Raw genomic sequence first — 21638 nt, forward strand, 5'->3', positions numbered from 1 at the left:
GTGTCCTTTGCATTGAATGGCTACGCTGCAGTGATTTTCTGGATCTGTGTGATGCCTTACTGTGAACATGTTTAGGACACTTACCATTTCCATCTAGCAAAATCAAGAGGATGTCTGTAGAATGAAAAGTAAGTTGAACTATATTTTACTAAACTTTATTTTATCATTGATTTTGCTTCTTAGACCTCGACAGCCTTAACCTCCTACCCTTGCCATCTCCTTTCTGCCTCCCCTACAGCTACTAGAACTGGAGGGAGCCAGGGGTTTATTTCTTATTGTAGTTCTATCTGTTTTCGTTATATCAAAGTACTTATGCCTGCAATGTGAACTCTGGTCTCCCACACTGAATTTGGGCCTATATTCCAAACCACTTTTCATGGTTAGGTTTAGACTTGCCTCCACTGTTGAGGCATCTTGAGACTAACCGAGCGATCATTTGACTATCTGCAACTTGGATCCCTGCCAGTTGCGCTCCCTAGGGAGACCTTTGAAACGATGATACCGTGGATAACCAATATAATCAAGTGGTCACTAGACAAGTGTTGGTTTGCTCAACCCTCTTCAAATAGATGTGCATTGATGTTTTTCTTGCCCATATCAACAAACCCACTTCCTGGAAAGATTTCATTCACAAAGGTGGAAAACATTTTTGGAAGAGTCTGTGTTCTTCGAAATGTGTGTCTGGCTTTTGATTGAAGTTGGCAATACAAAATGGTTTGTGCGGCCTTGGAGGGGGTTCCTTTTGAACAGTCTTTGACATGGTCTATTTACCAGTGCCAGTCGATTTACAAGGGCGGACTATTCGCCTATCTTTGGGACATAACCTGGATTAAGGGCACCATTCCTGACTGGATCTGCTATTTTCTGCAGAGCAAGAGTGAGCAAGTAAAGAAGGGTTCCTATGTCTTACTGGTGTGTTTTCTATGTAATCTGTTCTGCAGCAGATCAGTGGGATACATGTCCACAGTATATTTCAGAGACTTAATTCTTGTCTGTATAGCGCATAGGATAAAACATCCAAATGTATTCTGTGCTTTTCTAAAAAGAAATAATGGTGTGCTTCTGTGAGGAATTGCCATTTGGCAAGGGTGTAGAAGACCTGGCTTTTTTGATGTTTATTGATTAATAAAATGATGCAAGCAATTTCATCTCTAGATCACCGGTTAGGCTCCAATCAACTGGTGATTACCGGGACCCGACTCGAACCTCTGGAGAGTCTCTTGCCGACTCGAACGAGGCCTTACACCACGACTCAACCTTATCTGCCTTCGAACTGCTGCTTCACCGAAGTGCACACAGGATCACCAAATCGAATCATTGCCGTCTGCCGACTTAAATTGCTGGAGCTCTTCTCATGAACCATTCCTGGCGATTACAACCCGACTTGACCCTGGTGAGCGTCCTGACCTGCTTCACCAATCTCTGCCTTTGTACCGCAAGGAGCTACTGCATCTGAACTTGCTTGATGCCCGCTTGCCAGTTGACCCACACTATCCAAAGTACCTGAACTGAGCTTGATCTGCTCAAAGCTGGGTTCAATACCATTGAACCAGCAAAGAAAGAAAAACAAGGTACTATTGACCAAAACTTGCCTTCCTGCAACCCCTTGGCCTGTTTAGTACCCTGTTTTTCATTCTCTTTGTGTGCTACATTTTTCTATCTGGTGCATCCTCTGTCTTTCTGCAGAGGTGGGTTTTGTACAGTGTTTTCTATTTAGTTTTCTTACAGATGGTATGTTCGATTTAAAGTATAAATGTTTTTTGTAAAAACTTGATTGACAACTTTTCGGATGCAGCGAAACAAGCGAGAAGAGATGCTGCACTAATCCTGTATCAAAACAATCAATGAGGTGGCTATGGACAAAGATTGGGTACATCATCAGGATCCTCTAACAGCTCAGACAACCGACGAGTGCAGTTTAATGTCAATTGGGGGAATGCATCATCAGGTTCGAATGTGCCTTTTTTAGGTCCACACAGTACACACCGAGGGAAGCAACGATGGTAAATGCAGTCACCGCAAATCACCCGCAGCAGAGGATGAGGACAGCAATTGCCAACACATCCTTAATTGTGAATCTGTCCACCCATCTATTAACCAGAGATGAAGAAGGTATCGTACAAAAAGGGCTGTCATTTGTGCCCACAGCACATTATGACCCATTACAAACTAGGATTGATATATTCCAACTGATGAGAAAAATACGCTTAAAACCATTCTTTCAGGACAATTCAGTTGAAACTCATGACCACACAGGCTTCAGACCTCGGTATGTAATGGAGGAATACATTCCGACTAATTCTGTAGAATCGGCAATGTTTGAACAAACCTATCCATCATGGAGGACAATATCCCATACATCCACACCAACTGTACTAAAGCACAGTTACAAGCACTCAACACTCTGGCCAGCAATTAATCTCTGACTATAAAACCAGCGGATATAGGTGGAGCTACAGTTGTAAGGAACACAGCTGACTAACGATATGGTTAACACCTTGCTACAATATAGAACTAGTTATCGCATCCTCCCTGGCAACCCCTCTCCGATCCTCAAGAACATGATCAACATGCTTGTTGATGAAGCTAAAGCAGAAGGCTATTCAAGTGCCAAAGAAGCAGCCTTTCCAACGCCAAAACAACCCAGGATCCCAGCTTTCTATGCAACACCGAAAATCCATAAAGGAGTACTGCCTCCGCCAGGTCGGCCTATTGTGTCAGGCATCCAATCATTGCTGGAACCACTGTCCCAATATGTTTTCTTTATCAAAAACAAGGTACCCAAGATTGACTCCTACATTAAAGACTCCACAGCTATGTTGGTACTACTAGATACCCTTACGTTTGACATGGAGTGAATGGCTGGTGACTATGGACATAGAATCTCTCTATACCAAGATACCACACTAGCGATGGTCAAGGACCTCCTGGACTCAGGCATAGACCTGTATAATGTACCATACTCTCATACAGTTGGCAGAAATTCCCATACAAAATATTTCTTCATATGTAGTGAAGTCTATTCCCAACAGATTACTGGGACGGCCATGGGGACTACCTTCGCCCCCAGTTTTGCCCATCTATACATGGATGCATTCGAGAGAGACTGTATCTATCATGCCACTAACCCTTTACCAACACAGATCTGGTGACGCCACATCGATGATGTGTTTATGATCTTCAAAGGAACGCAACAAGAGCTGTGTGACTTCCATGCTTGGATCAACACATGCAATATACATCTTAAATTCACTATGGAACCAAGTAAAGAAGGCATACACTTCTTGGATATCTGCATCCCATTGGAGAATGGCAGACTTATCTCAAAAGTCTATAAAACGGACAAATTCCCTATTGACATTTTCTAGCTACCACCCTAGGGGCATTGAGAAAGAATTTGCCGTTTGGCCAGATTTTAAGATATAGAAGATTGTGCACAAACACACAAGACTGTTACCCAAGGCAAAGACTTGAAAATTCAACTGGCTAGGAGAGGGTATCCCAAGAAGATCAGTAACACGACATACAAAAGAGCCGGAATATCCCAAGGCAGATTACATTACAGCAACAGCCTAAACCACCACAACGCGCTAACATAACAGCGGTTTTGAGCTACTCCCCACTAGTTAACCAGATCAAAAAGTCTCTTTGGCCAATTCAAAATACAGGAGAACATCCTCTACCAGAACCAGCATTTGCGCTTAAGCGCAGACCCAATGTGAGACACAAACTGGTTAAGACCTTACAAGTACAAAAAAGGGATTCCCCACAATCCACCTTGTGGAATATCAACCACCCACAGGGCATGCTCCATGTGGCAGCTGTTCCATGTGTCCCCAAACACCACGTAGTACGCAAATAGACATAGGGCTCAAAACACCTTGGTCACAAAGTTTCTTTATAAATTGTAACACGAGCAGTGTCCTATATCTCATCACTTGCCCATGCAAATTACTATATGTAGGCATGACCATGCATAAAGTCAAGACCTGCATGATAGAACATAAATCATGCCTACGCACCAAAAAACTCACTGCCCCCCAGTAACACATTTTCTACAAACTGGTCACGGGCCTGATGAGTTCAGATGGACCGTCATCGAAACAATATATCCACCAAGACGTTGAGGTAACTTTCATAATCTTCTCCTCAGAAGAGAACAAAACTGGATCTTTAGACTTTGTACAGACACAAATGGACTTCAGTCATTCCACTATATCTGTTAATTATATGTACTTCACACATAAGACATACTTTATTTAGCCTCTATATGCCTAATTTTAATATCTGGCCCTATGGCATTTACAATCATCTAGTAGATTGTGATACCCAGAGATGTACCACTGGGATACATAACACTAACCAATCGGGCTAATACATGAGAGCAGTACTACATTGTGATTTCCAGTTTCCAATCTGCCACGTGATAGGTTTTCCATCCTAAACCATTCTTTGAGATTAGCAACAGAGTAGGATCTGTTACTGAGGATGTGCCTGCTCCATAATACCAGCACATTACAACGAAATGTTGCACATATTGTCTCACACAGCATTTAGCAGTAACCATACGACCGTATGCATACTAGACCATTCCAAAGTGGCGCTATGCGACGAGCAGCGGTAAATAACATCACTGACACTGATCGATGGCGATCCACATGTAAAGTTAACACATGCCAATACATGCTATATAACCTTTGAATAACGACACGCTTTTGTGATTCGAAAATAGACCATTGTGACTATGGCATTTAGTACATGCAGTCAATCACCCCAATGCCCGATCACAGAGTAGTGATTTCGCATAGTCTTACACGCTGACCAGCCCATTCCAACATGGCGCAGCACGACGCGTGGCTGACCATTTAGGCTAGGGCACACTATCTGAACAGCACCATACACTCCCACCAGTTCACAACACACGCGGACGCCACAGATCAAACTACCAAGACAACAGAAGGTAAACGCTCTGGGCTTAACCCCATTGCATGACAACAGAACGATTTGCACTATAGATGTGATTATTTAACAAATGGGGGTGACAATTTAAATATTTAATACGCCCATAGGAGTCGGACTCCGCGTAGCATGCAGACCATCCACTACCAGCTGGCTGCAGCATGAATGGCACGCTGCGCATAAGTGCATTATTCTACCTGAATCTCACATGCGCAGGTAAGAACCATCATTTTCTTTGATTCCAACAAATACTGGCACTCTGTGTACGCATAAATGATATTGTTCTACATGTATTTTTAGAAGCATTGATCTCTGGAACAAGCGTCCCGCAATTTATGGTTGATGATACCCGCCCCCGGTAGAACTGCTTCTACACAGGTTTCAGGTAGGTTGACGGGCGGTTTAATCCGTATTGCATGCACGCAGGTATGCATGCGGTTGATACGGATGCTTAATTATCAGAGGTGACAGCAGATCAGCATTGCCAGCATCTCACTCAGACATAGTGCCATCACTGGTCACTGGAAAACACTAGAATAGCCTAGAGCTACACTAACTTAGGCATGCATGCAACACATACGAGCACAGATCACCCCAGTAGTATCATGCACAATGGCCACTGGATTAAGAATTAATAAAGATTACCTACGCCCTCTCCCCCTCAACATACATGAATGCAGTGCCGCCACAAGGACCCTGAATGGACATCCTTTAATCATTGCACTGACTCTACTTAGAAGAGTTGCAAAGGAATGTGCACATATGTATACCGGCAGCTATGTTGACAGCAGCACATTTCCCTTTAGGAAGTGGTGGTGTCCCCCGGATCAACCTGTTGATCTCCAGACGGAATTAATACCACATGTAACATAATTGGTCCTGATGAAGATGATCACAGCTACCTTAATCGTCGAAACTGGTCGACCCTACCTGGCATGAGTGAGCTAATGCAGAAGACTATGTCCACGAACATAGCATAAGGGCACGAACAAACATTTTTAGTGCTAGATAGCTAATTTAGCCTCTAGCTCGCATTGCTCTCACAGCAGAGCACATTTTTACGCCTCCATGGGTGCTTGAAACTTAGACTGAAAGTCAAGTAGAGAGGTCAGGTCACTGTTACTTTGAGACACTAACATATGGTATTTCTGTCTCCTTATAGTAGTGATGTTATTAACCTCAATCTGATATTTTAACAGCTCATATGTATTAATGAAGGCTGGTGAGGGATATTCTTTCATCTCTCCCTGTTAGATAGGCGGCACACCACTCGACGCCTAGAGAAGGATTCCCACAGACAGGGACAGGGTATTCTTATAAGTAGGAACAGTCATTTTCCCCAAGCCAAGCATTGTAATCGATACAACCCTTAATACTGACCTCCCATCGGCCCAATCATCCGGTGCCTCATGCCACCTAACCTGCCAAATGCACCACCTCTTTATAATGCTCCTCCTCCCCTCATGAATCCTCCCACCTGCCTTAAATCGGGAGCATACCCATCGATCCATCAAACTGTCCTGGTTGTTGCGATCATCCCTGCTGTCCCTCTGCAGAGCCGTAGTCTATGCTCCTTCCAGATTATTAATTTCTTCTGGACACGCTTAGCCTCCGCATTTTGTGCCTGTTCAGCATTCTTTTTCTTTATCCAATCTTCTTTTATGAAAATGAATAAACGGGGTCCTTACGTATCCTCGCGCCCTAGCCTCCCAAAACCCAACCGCCTCAGCTTCTGCCTACATGCAGCACTTGCCTCAGCACCCACCGGTCTACCTCACTATAGGCCTGCACTTACTCTTACTGCAGTGCAAGGCATTTTAGCACTTATTATACTTGCCACTTACATCTGCTGCTCACCCACGAGCACAGACATTCCAGCACTTATCCCCACTCCCTCCTCCCCTCTTCTCTTGCTGCACTTGCACATTCTGAATATTCACAAGGCATAATAGGTTTGTCTTTTTTGGTCCAATGTAAAAATCGCATGTTCCCTCCCTGTTGCCATGTGGGCACTTTGAAACACAATTTACTTGTATAAGTGCCTAACAAATACACAATAAATAAATATGTGCCTGTATCTCCGGCGGCCCCTTGCCCTCTATCCTTACAACTTTGTCCAAATCATGCTGAACCTCTTTAGGAAACCCCTTTTTGAACATATGATAAAAAATGTATCCTGCTTCTCCCGTTTCTGCTCTCCACATTTCCCGAGTTGTCTGAATGTGTATGGTATGATCTTTCTATTTAATTGTTTTAACTAAAATTTAATTAATATCTGGTGTATCTGGGCACATTACCCGTAGTGCCTTCCACACATCCGTCCTACAATTATTAAAAGGTGATCCATCATATTCATTTGATTCTAATCTAACTTTTCATGTCCCCAATAGCTAAGCAGTGAGTGAGGGAAGTGGCTTCATTATATTCCGGTCCATGTGCGACAAGGGAACACAATAAATAAGCTTTTCCTTGTCCTTTCTGAAGCAACAGAAATTGAGTTGCTCTTATTTTTCCTGCTCTACGCTTTTACTTGCAACCTCCATGCGGTGACCACAGCGTGTCATAAGACCCCATGGTGTGGATTTTGTGACCGCTGATGCAGGGAATGCTCGGGGCTGCTGCACCCTGAGCTCCCTCTCCAATCAGATCTTCCTCCTCTATTGCTGCATTTATCGCTTCCTTCTTGTTCAAATCCTAGCTCTAAATCGGCACTATTCTCAAGGTTTAACTGAACATCCTTGATGGAAGATTTTTCAATTCTTAAAAGTACTTGTCCGTCCCTCCAATCCAACATCTCCCTTCTGTCTATTCCCTTCTACGCTGCCTTGCTGTTATAGTTGAAAGTGAGCGTCCCCCAAAAAGGCATTTAAAACTCCCAAATGAGAGTCCATGATGGACGCAGCCCAGATGGGAATGAGACCAAGACCAAGTGCGAGTGAAGTCAAAAAAGTTTATCTAAATCAATATAGGGCAAGCAGAGACCTCTGCGAACTCCGAGAGCACTCTGCCAGACATCAGCAAACATTCACGTTTTGTTACAAAACCACGTCACCTATGACATGGTAGCTAGGGGATGCATGAATCGATGAGATTGGGCAATGGCAAAGGGCGCCTATAGACGCATAAGTGCAAAGCTTCGGGATTGGTGAGGCTCCTTGAGGTGTCATGGTGATGCTCACATGTCAGCTGGGCTCATCTGGGTGGATCTCTGGTCAGATGATGGTTGATTGACAACGATTCTAACATTTGCCCTTGCAGCCACGCATACTCATTGAGTGGTAATTGTAAATCACTATACGTGTTACGCTCACCTGGTCGCCACAGGGGCATCGCACGAAGCTCAGCGATGAATGTCTGCACGTGTCTTCTCTTTCACGAGTGGGCGTTTGCCTTAGGCGTTTTAATGGTGGACACTCCATCCTGCATCTGAATGCAGGGGCGCATTAATGTTCATAGGCTTTCTTCTGGATCTAGTTGTTTCACTGATCCTGCGGCCTGTAGCGGAGTCCTGAACAACCGTGACTCCGTAGGTAAGTCTTTATACCAATAGATTCTTAGTATCAGCTTGCTTAAATGTTCTTTGTTGTTAAAGTTCTCACTTGTGCTTATTTCTTTGCAGGTGCGGTATTGGAGGTGCCAGATGAAGGATTAGACTCCTCACTACGACGCTGCGCAGTATTCCTGCAGGTGAGTGGGAGCGCGGCGTTGAAATGTCTTTAGAAATGGTTCTTTTCCCTTGCGCAATTAACCTGATGTTTTTTGCTTTTCTGCTCTGCAGGTGTGGTGTGGCTCCGGAGCGGCACTCTCGTGGACCGCTTCGATGGATTGTTGGAAGACTGCAGCCTGCAGGTGATTATTAGCTCTTTCTACTTGTTTCTTTCTGCAGATGCGGTGGTTCCCGAGAACGGCAGAAGAGAGCCTTTCGGATGGATGGACTCCCTCTCAGGTAAGATACAACTGCTGTTCTTCTTGTTCTCTCCCACTTTCCTTTTTCTCAAACAGGCGCTGATGGTTCGTGATTCCTGAGGCGTGGCTGAAGACCGGTTAAACTGGAGCTGAGCAGACATGTTGAGCGTTACGCTGCAGGAGTGCTGAATAACACGAAGCGTGTGATGTCCATTAGGTGTGGTTTATATAGCCTTGAACAAGTAGTCCCAGGTAAAGTAGTCCCTCCAGCCACACCTTGGAAGCTAGACTGTATGACTCGGTTCCTTCAGGCCGGGCTATGTGTGCCTCCATGTTCCCTGAAACCTTAATCACATGATGGAATAATAGGAGCCTGGCTCCAACGGCGCCAGGACTGACTCCAGGAAGACTTGAGGCAACGTCTTGGGGCCTTAAAGGTCCCCATGGGAGTCTGCCACTGGGGAAGGAGGGCCTGATCCTGATGTCTGGAGGCATGCATCATGACCATGCCCAGTAAAGCCTACAAATCGTTATTCTAACATCACAAGAAAAATAACACTTAACTTGGAAGCGAGCATTTCATCGTCTTGAAGACAAATTACAATTACGAGAGGTGAGCAATAGGTGAGCAGCTTTCATGGGTTTAGGTGACTTGTAAAGGGGCACATTCCAGGAATACATCTGTCACTTTCTTTACGTTAGATCTAGCAGAGGGACATCTTTATAGTTTGTTAGTATAAGAGTAAATATATGGCCATAGTGGTCATTCAAGGTTGGGGTGAACTGGACTGCTTTCCAGTCAGAGGGCACATGATCTACATCAGAGAGGTGGTGGGATAAGAGTGGCCTGGGGGTCTGGGAGGTGAGGGGTTACAATCATAGCATTGCATCGCCTGTAGGCCCAAGAATTTAAATCTCAGCCTGGCCAGAGGGGGGAAGAGGGTGGAGGCTGGTATGCGGCGCTGCTAGAGAGAGGAGAAGAGGCTCTGTATTCTTGCTGGCCGTGCCTTGTTTGGTTGGGCAGGGGACACACACAAGGAGCATATGAATGAGGTAGGAACAGGTTAGTTTGTGTGTAAATATAATAACATGGTATACAATGCACCATTTTATTACATGGGTTACACAATTTAATTTTCAGCAATTCTATATATGCTTGATAAAACTGCTCTATGTACACTGTACCACATGCCATAAAATACCATAAAAAGGCCATGGTGATGGTGATGGTGATAGGTCATGCAGAAAACTATACACGTTTAGAAAATCATTGAGCACATATTGGTGTTAAACATTGCCTTGTGCATTCTATAGCAACCAGTGCTATTTGATCGAGGGCGAGGAGCTTAAACATACAATTCATGGCATTTCTGTGTGCAGTTGGGGGGGGGGGGGAAATAGGTGAGGGTCGCCTTGTTTCATTATTTGCAGTCAATCTCATGGTATATAACAAAAGAAGTGAATTTATAGTTTCTTTAGAGGGATTATCTGCAAGGGTGAAACAGGGTGGAATACGGGCTTGGCATACGTGTCTGGCACTTCAAACGGGGAACAGGTTTGGGGGTGTTATCCACAGCATATGTTGAGGGGACAGGACAAGTTTTATGGAAACAGCTTGTTTTTCTCAAACCCCGGCTTCGGCCCGGTCATTTGCAGGTCAGTAAGGGACTGCGGAAGGTGAAAGATACAGTGTTTGTCATGTAACTTGTTCGCGCCTTGTCTCCCTTGAGAACAGGCCTGCAGCAAGGGAGGAGGGCGAGGGAAGGAACTTGCTCGCTGTGCGCGATCAGGAGGGGAGAGCTGTAGCCCTGCGGGCCGCTTGGGCCAGTGAGGCCTAAGTAGTTATGTTCAAAATGGGATCTGAGTTTGTCACAAAATGAAGTCTGGTGCCATCCTACCAGATGAGCATTGCAGCCACATGTTGGCCCACAGTCATCCTGCATCCCTGGCCACAGGTGCATGGGAGGCTGCTAGACAAGTCATAGTCTGAATGCTTGGTGAGAATGGAGGGAGGGGGGGCCCATGAAGACCTTTCCTCCCATACATAGTCCCAGTGCCACCTTCTCTCTTTCTGAATGTTTCGTCCCAATCTCTTTGCTTCTGGTTTTCAAGTTCTCTTCTCAACCCATCTTCTATTCTACCTGTTGAAGGCCCTTTCAGCCCTCTTTCATTAGTCCTACCCATTGAGAACATTGACCTTCTCATCCTCCAATCTTCGTCTTTCAAATAACCTTTCAGGAAGCCTCCCTCTTTAGGGGGGGAACCCTCTCCTTCTAGTTATAACCTCTGCTAACTGTGCTGACAAATGCATCATTTCTCCTCTACCCTCATCCTCAATCTTCCGAAGCCCCTCTCTGAAAGTGTTGGTTCTTGCCTTTGTCTATCCACAGCCACTGGAGTAGTTGATGAGGGCTCATACACTGGATTGGAGTATCCTTCAGCGGGTGCCAAGGGATAACAACCATATGGTGGAGGCACAGAGGATTCCTTTGTGCCTATCTTAGTTGACCCCCTTTCCATATCCCTGTTGGTCTCCTTTTTCTCATTGCATATGTTCCATAACGCTAAAATGACATTGCTTTTCTAATTTAGTACCCTTATACTGCCTAACTAAAAAGGTATGCATATTTTCCTTTTATCAAATGTCCCTTCCTCTAGTTATGATTTCCCCTTAGTTGCTTGTACCCATTCCCTGTGGTACTTAAGAAATGTTATTTTATGCCCTGAAGCACCTGGCACAACTGACCGGTTGGAGTCCCCATACTTAAATTAATCCAGATGGAACAATCTATTTCTACCAAAACTTAACAGCTGAATCTGCAGCACAAAAATCTAATAGAGACCCCAGCACAAAGCCAATTCTTCCCTCCCAATTTCTTAAGATTTTCCTCCAATCGTTAATACACTGACATAAAACCGCAATTGTCTCAACCCTTTTCCTTATTCCTTCCCAAGACACTCGTACAAAAAAGACAGCATGTTATTACACTACCATAGGCAAATAATCGTATTTATCTCCATCTCTTTTACAGTGCTCTCAACTACACCACTGTCATTTTTTCTGACTACAAAACAATTCCCAATACTACTTTTGACTAGCCAAGAAAATAAAAAATAAACAATAGAAAAAATGGAAAAAAGATTTACAACATATAGCAATTAATGTACTCCCGCCAAACACTCGTCTCACACAACCACTCTGTCGTGCCCCATAGATAAGCATCCCCAACTATTCTTCCCTAAAACGATATACACAATGCTATCAAAACCCAACTTCGTTTCCTGTCATAGTGCACTTACATAAACTAGATGTCCACCAAAACTCTCCTGAAGTGGTGCTCCTCTCAGTCATCCTGCACAGCTAGGTCGCGGCACCACCCCTTGGGGTCCAGACAGGCTTTTAACCAATATGGTGCTTGCAAACGGCTCCTTTTTCTCTGTGCACATTGGCTGTAATGCTTTTCTGAGGGGACCAGTTAATGTGTGGACAGGAAAATCCTAACTTCTTGGGTTGGGGCAGGCCTTGAGATCACATCAAGGGGTCAACAAATGTCAGGCCTGACCTCTGATCGCTGAACTCTAAAATAGCTCACCTCTCAAGAATTGAATGCACGTTATCATTAAACCAAGTTTATTTCACAACAGCACTGGGAGAGAGGCTAGACAACTCCATTTGAGACTGAACTAACCCGATTCTCTCTGAACCATCGAACAGTGTATATATACATTTCCAGAACAGTTAACACACTCCCACATTTCACTCATGTTCCCTTTACAAGTCGTTACCCAAAATACAAACTGGTTGGCCCTATACAAGGAAATCTAAGCCCCACAATCTCATTGGCTGCCTTAAATGTGCATCATCCCCTTAGACCTACAGTTTTCATGACATTGCAAATATAAGCCCAACCCTCTTCTTTGGTTTCTTCCTGCAAGGTACACAACCCTAACATGGCATACAACAAATTTTTAGTACCGCTTCCACTTGGTCACAGACCTGCAATGCTAAATCTGACATGCATGGTTTATGTATGTACACTGTGAGACTGTAGAGCACTAGGGAAAGGCTACTTTGATTGGGCACTAATCCGTTTCTCCAAGCACTCTGACAATATGGATATTCTTGGCGTCCTTGTGACTTTTTATTGTGCGCGAACACCAGTTCAATCCATTTGGCCTCTGTTACCATTTATAATCTTTTTCCTGCTAATCTATTTGACCTTCCCATCGTTCCACGGATATCTCAGCTCCCAGTCACCCCTTCATAGTTTTAGCCACTATCCCTAGATTGACAGTGCTACGTGGCCGATGCTTCGTCCACTCGCTCAACAATTTCCAAGCTCTTAATCCATTTCAGATCCAAGTAGCCATTCCCATGTGGTTGTAGCTGTCTTTTTGCCAACCTATACTTTCTCATACGTGTGCTCAAAACTACTGCATCCCCTCATAATGGATTGCCCATTCAAGAGCCTTTTTCCACTTTATATGAAGCTTCTGTGCTTTAAATCTTTGTGCAAATCTCTTTGTGCTATGTTGCACAATGTGCTCCCTGATTAAATTCACACAATGTGTTGCTTGATGTATGCACATCTAAAATGTTTCACACTTGACACAAAATAACACTAAAGGTAACCTTTAACGAATGTCATCAAAACTGCAACATTGTAACACATCAATTTCTTAACATTTATATGGTGCACACCACCTGAATTTCTCTTTCCTAGTGGAATAAACTCGATCTCCACTTTGCTCTTTTTTGCATTGATAACTTTTTGGAGGCATAAACCTTGATGCAACATGACTTTTCCACAATTTCATTTTCCAAATGAAAAAAAGATTAGCTTGATCTCCTCCCCCCACTCTTTTTAATGTGGCCCATTTTTTTGTTGCTGATGCTGAAAGCAAGAGGCCTGTTCTTTGGGTGAATTTATTTTCCCCTGCTATGTTGCACGGGTTGAACAAACCTATTTATCACCTTAAGTGCTGTAGGCAGTTGAAGTGATGAGTGAAGTTGATGCTAAGTGCATACTCTTGGCATTGGGAACGGAATGCCAAGAACATGAACGATATTTAGGCAGCCCCTTCAAATCAAGCCTTGCTCCCTCTGGCAGCTAATGTGAAATTATAATCTCTTAACCTTTGAGTGCCATGCCCCCATGGGCTCCCTGTGTTGAGGGTAAAATGAAACAAACTAGGGGTCCCTGGGACCTAAGGGGTGTACAGATTTCAAAGAACCAATTCCTTGAGAGACGCTATAGTTTTGCGACATTGTTGGGCTTCACCCTTGTAGCCACTGTTTCCATTTGAATGTCAATCAGGGCTCATAATTTGCACTCTCCATTAGCCATTGGCTGGTGATAATTTACTCATGGCGAGTAAGAAATGGTGTGCTGTGTGTATGTACAGAATGGAGATGGCAAGTGACTTTATAGCTGGCTATTAACTTGCAATTTATACATTTTTACCCGTGTCAATGCTATGAATCTATTCCAGTTGCTGTACCTGATGCTCATAACAAATCTGTGACACTCGTTCAGGCTTTCCAATTGAAAGTCTGCCACTTTAGTTACTCTTCACACTTAACCTTCTAGAGATTGCTTATTTGATTAATGGTGTTGCATTTGTCGTCCGTTTCTCAGTGGTACCATTGTGAACTCCGTCCTAACCAGTTGCAAATGAGTAAGCAGTACAAAAACCATAGAAAAACTGTGTTGTTATTTTGCATTTATATAGCGCCTTATATACCATTGGTATGGTCTGAAGGCGCTGGTAGGTTGAACGCCCTTGGGAACCGAAGTTCGGGCCAATAGAGAGTCCAAAGGTGCGTGTGCGCACCAGGTATGTGTGCAGCTGATGCGGAATTCGTGTGGTAGCTGCTTCTTAGCGGTAGGTGTGGTGGTTGAGAGATCAGGAGTATGTGTTCGCTCTGGCAGGATTTATCCAGATCGAGTGTGGCTGCGTTAGGCCTGAGGAGATCGCCTAGCTGGGGTTGTAAAGCCAGCAGTGTTTACTTAGAGTGATGGGGAGTGAGCGGGGGATGTTGATATGAGAACAGTTATACCGAATGGTGTCATAGTATCTCTGTGTTCTAGATGAGTGGTGGTGTAAAGAAGAGAGTAAGCGTGGGGTGTGGTATGATATATGCTCTACATACCATCCGTTCCATGCGTTCATCCGTTCCATGCGTTCATCCGCTCCACATACTCATCCTTTCCATACATTCGTCCGCTCCCCGCGCTCGTCCGCTCCCCGCGCTCGTCCGCTCCCCACGCTCGTCAGCTCTCCGCGCTCGTTCGCTCTTACACGTTCATCCGGTCTATACATTCATTCGTTCAGTATGGTCATCAGTTCTACGCCTTCCTGCGTTCTATTCGCTTCTCTGTATTTACATACTCATCAACTCTACACGTACTCATCAATTCTACACGCTCGTCCGCTCTACACACCCAACCACTCTACACATTCATTGGCTTTAGTATGTTCATCTATTCTATACACTCATCCGATCTCCATACTCATTTGATCTTTCTAGTCATCTGTTCTTCCACTCATGCACTCTTCCACTTAGTGCTTTCATCTGTTCTATACGCTTCATCCATTCTAACTATTTCATCCATGTCATTCACTATATTCCCTCCTCATTCATTATGTCCCTTTCATCAGTTTAGATCTCCTTACTTTCCCAATGATTTATTCATATTATCCACTTCACTGTTTTGATTACATTACTCGTTTAGTTCTGTTTGTCTTTCTGGTTTACATTCAAGTTTATTAGCTGTCAATCTTTCGCATCAGGTAGTTTGTTGGGTTGGCGTCATTGTGATGCTGTTAGTTTGGAAAACCGGTTGGTTTTAGGGGAAGAGCCAGGTTTTCAGTACTTTGCGGAAGGACGCTAAATCCTCAGTTAGGCGGATGTGAGGTGGGAGGGAGTTCCACAGGGCTGGGGCCAGGGCTGAGAATGATGATCCGCCTAACCTGACTGTCTTAGGAATTACTAGGAGGCTGGCTGAGCTTGATCTTAGGGTGCGAGTGGGATGATAAGGTATTAGCTTGTCTTGAAGATATTGAGGTCCAGTTTTATGCAGTGCTCGATGGGAGAGGCAAAAGGTTTTGAAAGCCACCCTATGGGCTACAGGAAGCCAGTGCAGTGTTTTAAGGGCTGGGGAGACGTGGTCTCTTGGACCGAGCGCAAGTAGCATTTTGGCCGCCGCGCTTTGTGCCCTTTGGAGTTTATTCAGTTTGTAGGCATGGATCCCGAGGTATAGGGGGTTTGCGTAGTCCAGTCTTGATATAACGATTGATTGGACCGCTGAGAGTCTGTTGGGAAATGGGAGATATGGAAAGATGCACCTAAGGGTTTTAAGGTGGAAGTGGCAGGACTTTGAGACATTGACTTGGCGCGAGAGTGTTAGGTCAGAGTCCAGGGTGCATCCAAGATTTTTCACTGAGTTGGAGGGTGTCGGTGAGTTGCCCATGGCAGGTGGCCAGGGTAGTGGGTGCGGAAGAAGATCGGAGTTGCCACAAACCATGATTTCTGTTTTGGAGGGGTTTAACGAGAGGTGGCTTTGGGTCATCCAGAGTTCTATGTTAAGGAGGCAGGATGCCAGGTCAGGTCGGGAGTTGGGTTTCGAGTTGAGGAGTTTTAGAATTAGTTGAGTGTCGTCGGCGTAGATGTAACACAGGATGTTGTGTGAACTAATTATTGGTGGGAGGGTGATCAGGTAGAGATTGAACAGGAGGGCGGATAGACATGCTCCTTGTGGGACTCCCGTGTCGACTGGTCGGGCTTGGGAGGTAAAGCTGGAGAGTGTCGTTATTTGGTGCCGGTCTTTAAGGAATGAAGCTATCCATTTAAGAGCGGTTCCACGCATTCCTAGGGAGTGGAGGCGGTCTAGGAGGATTGAGTGATTGATCGTGTCAAAGGCGGCCGATAGGTCGAGAAGGATTAGTGCGGCGCATCCCGCGGAGTCTGCTGTCATTTTAAGGTCATCCCAGATTGAGGTTAGGGTGGTTTCTGTTCTGTGACGTGTTCTGAAACCTGATTGGGTGGGGTCTAGGAGATTGTTGGCTTTGACAAAGGCATTTAGTTGAGAGTAGGCGGTTCGGTCAATGAGTTTGGCAAGGAACCTGGTGTTTGAGATGGGGTGGTAGTTTTTGGGCTCGAGAGGGTCGAGCGAAGGTTTTTTAATTAGAGGTTTGACGTGCACCATTTTGAATGCGTCGGGAAAGATACCGGAAGAATGGGAGGCATTTATGATAGACCTTGCGTATTCTCCTGCGCAGGCGGAAGCAAACATTTCTTTATGGGTTGTGGCTGGGCAAGGGTCGAGTGGTGATCCAGATGGTTTGCGGGCAGATAGAAGTTTGAGAAATTGTTCTGGTGATATTGGACTAAAGGATTCGAACGTTGGTTGCGTAGAGGTCGCAGCTGATGGGCTGGCCGGTACGGGCGGAGAATTGCCTGGTGGCTGTAAAAGAGCCAGTTTGGTGGTTCGTTTTTGTCCTTTCCATAGCCGTGGTGTAAAAGTGGAGGGAGAGTGAATCGCACAGTGATTGTGACGGGGTCAGGACGGTTGTGTTACAAGCCGGCTTGGTGAATTCAGAGATGATTTTGTGGAGTTCTTTGCTTGGGTTTTTGCAGTTTAGGATTCGGGTGTTGTAGTGGGCTTTTTTTGCTATCCGGATTTCGGCCTTGCACCGATACAGGTGTCGGGCGAAGGTGGGCCTGCTCTCGTGGGTTTTGTTTCTGCCATTTGCGTTCTAGGTATTTGTATTGTCGTTTAGTGGTCTTCAACTCAGGAGTGAACCATTTGGGGAAAAGGCCACGGCGGGTTGATGGTTTGCACGGGGGGTGAGCCGCATCAGAGATGCGTTGAGCCATGAATCAAAGGCCTCAGGGGTTATTTGGTTGTTGAGACGGTGGGTAGGTGGGGGACACCGGAGGAGTGCCTCGGCTAGGTCCGGGGTGATTATTAGTTTTTTCCAGCATTTGCGTAGAATCGGAGGTTCAGATACGAGTACGGGCAGGGGGTTGGGTGAGCGGATGGCGAACGAGAGAATGAAATGATCGGACCAGATGATGGGGGTGGGAGGCTTTAAATGAACCAGGGTGTTGGAGCTAAAGATGGCATCAAGAGTGTGTCCTTTATAGTGAGTCGAGCCGTTTATGTGGGGTTGGAGATTAATTGCATCTAGACCGTCAACCAGGGAGTGTGTCATAGGGTTGGTGGGGATGTCGAGCCATATGTTGAAGTCTCCAAGAAGGGTGAGGTTGGGATGGTTTAGTTGGAGGGTGGCGATAGAATCGCAAAGGTTGTTTGCGAATTGTACTTTTATTCTTTTCACTCTTCCCCCAACCATCGCACATCCTCCCATATGCTTTGCTGTCCTATTGTCTGTAAAGTAAGTAAACGCAGGAAATTAAAGCTGCGTTGTAGACATTATTGTACTACGCACATTGGTGCAGAGTACACAGAGGCTCCTTCCCCTGTACTGCTTGAACAGTGGGGGAGGGGGTGGGGTGTCTTTTTGTCCTTGTTGTGAATCTTTTTGCTTTCATAAGCATTTGAATAGTTTCATTGCATTGCGGGGGAAACTATTCAAATGCTTCCGAAAACAAACAGGATTTCGGTTTAGCAGTGATCGACAGGGCTACTGTTTACTCTCCTTCTGGATGCAGGCTTGCTGAAGTGTTGGCATGCATCTCTGCGAGGGCTGATAAATGTGTCCTCACACCACCACCACCCTCATCCCTTATTCCTTTTCAGCTTCAGTGTGCTCCCTGAACCCTGGCTAGGCCCAAGAGGCTTTGTAGTAGGCGGATGGAGGTCTTGCATCTTGTGAAATACAGATCCCTCCTTCCTCCAGAGTACTGCAGCATATGGAATGGGACATTTTGAGGTTTAAAGAATGTCATTTTGAAGCACAAAAATAGTATTTTTGCTTTATTTTTCACAGCAATCATTTTAATTGTGTTGTGTCCGAAGTAGTGATAGTATGGAGGGAGAGAGAGAGGGAGAGAGCGAGGGGGAGAGACACACACACACCCCGGGTGCAGCAGCAAATAATGAGTCGTACACATTTGAAAACAATATCTGCTATTTTGTATGGTGAATTTGAAGGATCACTATTATGTGGAGCAACACTAGTCTATGTAACTAGGAGTGTGGCTTTTTCTGGAAAAGCATAAACTGCAAGCTGAATCACTTCTAGAGGCACCTAACATTGGCAGGAAAGGCACGGGGCGATTGACTGATTTGTCCAGGATCGCACACTGTGGGGAAGTTGAAATTTGAGACTAGTCAGAAATGTAAATGCCAAGAGACTAAGTATCTAAGTATCTTCCTAGCTCTAGTTGGTGCCAATGTGTCTGTTTGGGTTTGCAAACCCAAAATAATGTTCCATTTTATACAGATGACTTTAAAAGTGCACAAGTCACATGAGGCACCAACTTGACAATGGGCCTCATTAGAAGTATGGCGGTAAGGTAACAACGGTGCCGTACCACCGTACCGCCATACTACGAGCTGTGCTCGCAGGTGCATGTCAGCTCGCCAGGTCTGCCATGGCGGGCAGAGTCACACCCGCAAGCACAGCAAGTCTGGTGCATCCGGCGTCCCCATTCCCATTGAGCCCTATGGGACTCAAATAGGAATGGGGATGTACCGGTTCTGGCACCCGCGAAAGAGCAATTACCGGGTCCGGCAGGGCCGGAATACCCCTGTAATTGCCCATTCGTGGGTGCCGGACCCGGTTGTGAGTTTGGAGGTAGCCTTGCCGGTTTTACCGGCAAGGCTACCTCCAACCTCGTAATGAGGCCCATATGTTCATCATTGTAGAAACAGGTTGATTATGGGGGTATTTTGTATTGAATCCTAAATTGCACAGAGGTGACTACTTCTGTTTCCATTTTTGGGCAAAGGGCCCTTCATTCAATATTAATGATTTCCACCACGTAGTGGAACATTAAATAGTAAAAAAACGCACATTAGGGATAAGGAGTCAGTAGATGGAAAATAGAAAATATCACCCATACTGAAAATCAAGTCTGCACCAGTGACTACACACTCAGTAGTTTTTTGTCATAATAATTTGTGTGGTTTCTTAGCTTACGTTTGCAGCAGCGGTTCAGAAATGTTGTAATGGTGCGAATAAAGTTACTAGAAGTATTTGAACAGTAGTACATTATTTAGTCTCATGGTTTATACCAAACGTGAATGCGGATTTCCCTTCCACAGTTCACTAAAGAAGGGGCTACCTGTCGCCCATTAGAAAGATTTGTTGCCGGTGGGGGTTGGGGGCGGTGTCCAAGCACTTGCTGATTGTATTTCAATCGTCACATTACTTTGGTGATCTAATTGGTTTGTGTATTGTTTTTTTTTTATTTTTTTAAGCATAGACTGTAAATACTATTGAGTGTAAAAGTTAGACTGTTCATGCCATAAACGTGTCTCTTCTCTTACCAGTTTGTGGAGGATTATGAGCCTACTAAAGCAGATAGCTACCGAAAAAAAGTTGTCCTCGATGGGGAAGAAGTTCAGATTGATATCTTGGACACGGCGGGGCAGGAGGATTATGCAGCTATTCGAGATAACTACTTCCGAAGTGGAGAAGGTTTCCTTTGTGTTTTCTCTATCACAGAGCAAGAATCGTTTGCTGCAACTGCAGATTTTAGGTAAGTGCGAGTTGTACAATGTCCTTTTTTAGGAGAATGCATGGTAATGGTGACTCCTAGGCAATCGGAAAAGTGTTAATCAGTTCTTTAACATGCAATTGACAATTTAAAACAATATGAAACTAGATAAGTTTCGGTTTCCCTTCATAACTTTCCAGAGACTTTCTGTTCAAAGCCTTTGCAACTATGACAGAAAGAAAACCTTTGACATGCACAAACAGTTTTCTTTGATAACCAACCGAAGAACAGATAAAATCAGAATTTGTGTATGCGACCATACTTAAGAATTCTAGACTCTAAGGGAATTACCCACACCCCTGTCCCCCAAATGTGTCTCCTTACTAAATTCACATCTCATGTCATATTGTTATTTTTCTGCAATCCGATAGCCATCCATAAAATCATGTTTTACTTTACCCCAGCTGGCGCCCAGATCTCCAACAATGTGCAGTATCTGTCTCTGCATAGTGGGCACCAGACAAGTGTTGCTGCTCTTCAGACCAATGACCGACTTTCAGGAAATAATGAAAAGCTTAACATTGGTTTCTTTTCACTTAATGAAAACCCAAGCTAGAAAAGCATTGTTCCAGGCTTTTGATATTACTCGCCATTATCTGAAGGCCATGCATTCGTTTATTCGTTTCTCTACCAGTCAAGAAATGGAGGCACACACACTCTCTGATTAGTCATTTTTGCGAAAACACTATAATAAACAAGACACTGACCTGAACCAGCATTGCTTAATGCTAGAGTTGGTTTGTGTGCCTCATTAAGTGTGCATTTGGTATTTGATTACATCCCATATTTTTCCATATTCATTCCCATTAAAATGATTTACTCAGTTCTGTTTTTGCATGCTGTCACTGTAAAACCAACTTATGAAAAGAAAAATGAAACCCGTTTCAGCTCAGAACTGTTCGAATTGCTGTCACTCACCAATAGTCTGGTATTGGCTGACTGGATCATAGAATAAACGTTTCTCAGAGGCTCACATCAGATTTTCAGTCACTGTCCTAGTCTTCTCTGTCTGTCAGAGGCACAAGCATGATCAACCTTCTTTTGTTTTCTCTGTAAGCAAAAAAGCTGAACTTATGAGGAG

General features: G+C 44.6%; 1 protein-coding gene across 2 annotated transcripts in view; it reads left to right on the top strand.

The window, feature by feature from the left end:
• Nucleotides 1-21638, top strand: part of RALA (RAS like proto-oncogene A) — a 334245-nt gene that overhangs the window by 119922 nt on the left and 192685 nt on the right. For both annotated transcript variants that reach the window (XM_069613286.1, XM_069613285.1), the window contains one exon: nt 20331-20539. In XM_069613286.1, coding sequence (XP_069469387.1) covers nt 20331-20539 — 209 coding nt within the window. The remainder of the gene's footprint in view (nt 1-20330; nt 20540-21638) is intronic.

The sequence above is a fragment of the Ambystoma mexicanum genome, chromosome 5p (genome assembly GCF_040938575.1).
Source record: "Ambystoma mexicanum isolate Mex_15411 chromosome 5p, UKY_AmexF1_1, whole genome shotgun sequence".
NCBI classification, from domain to species: domain Eukaryota; kingdom Metazoa; phylum Chordata; class Amphibia; order Caudata; family Ambystomatidae; genus Ambystoma; species Ambystoma mexicanum.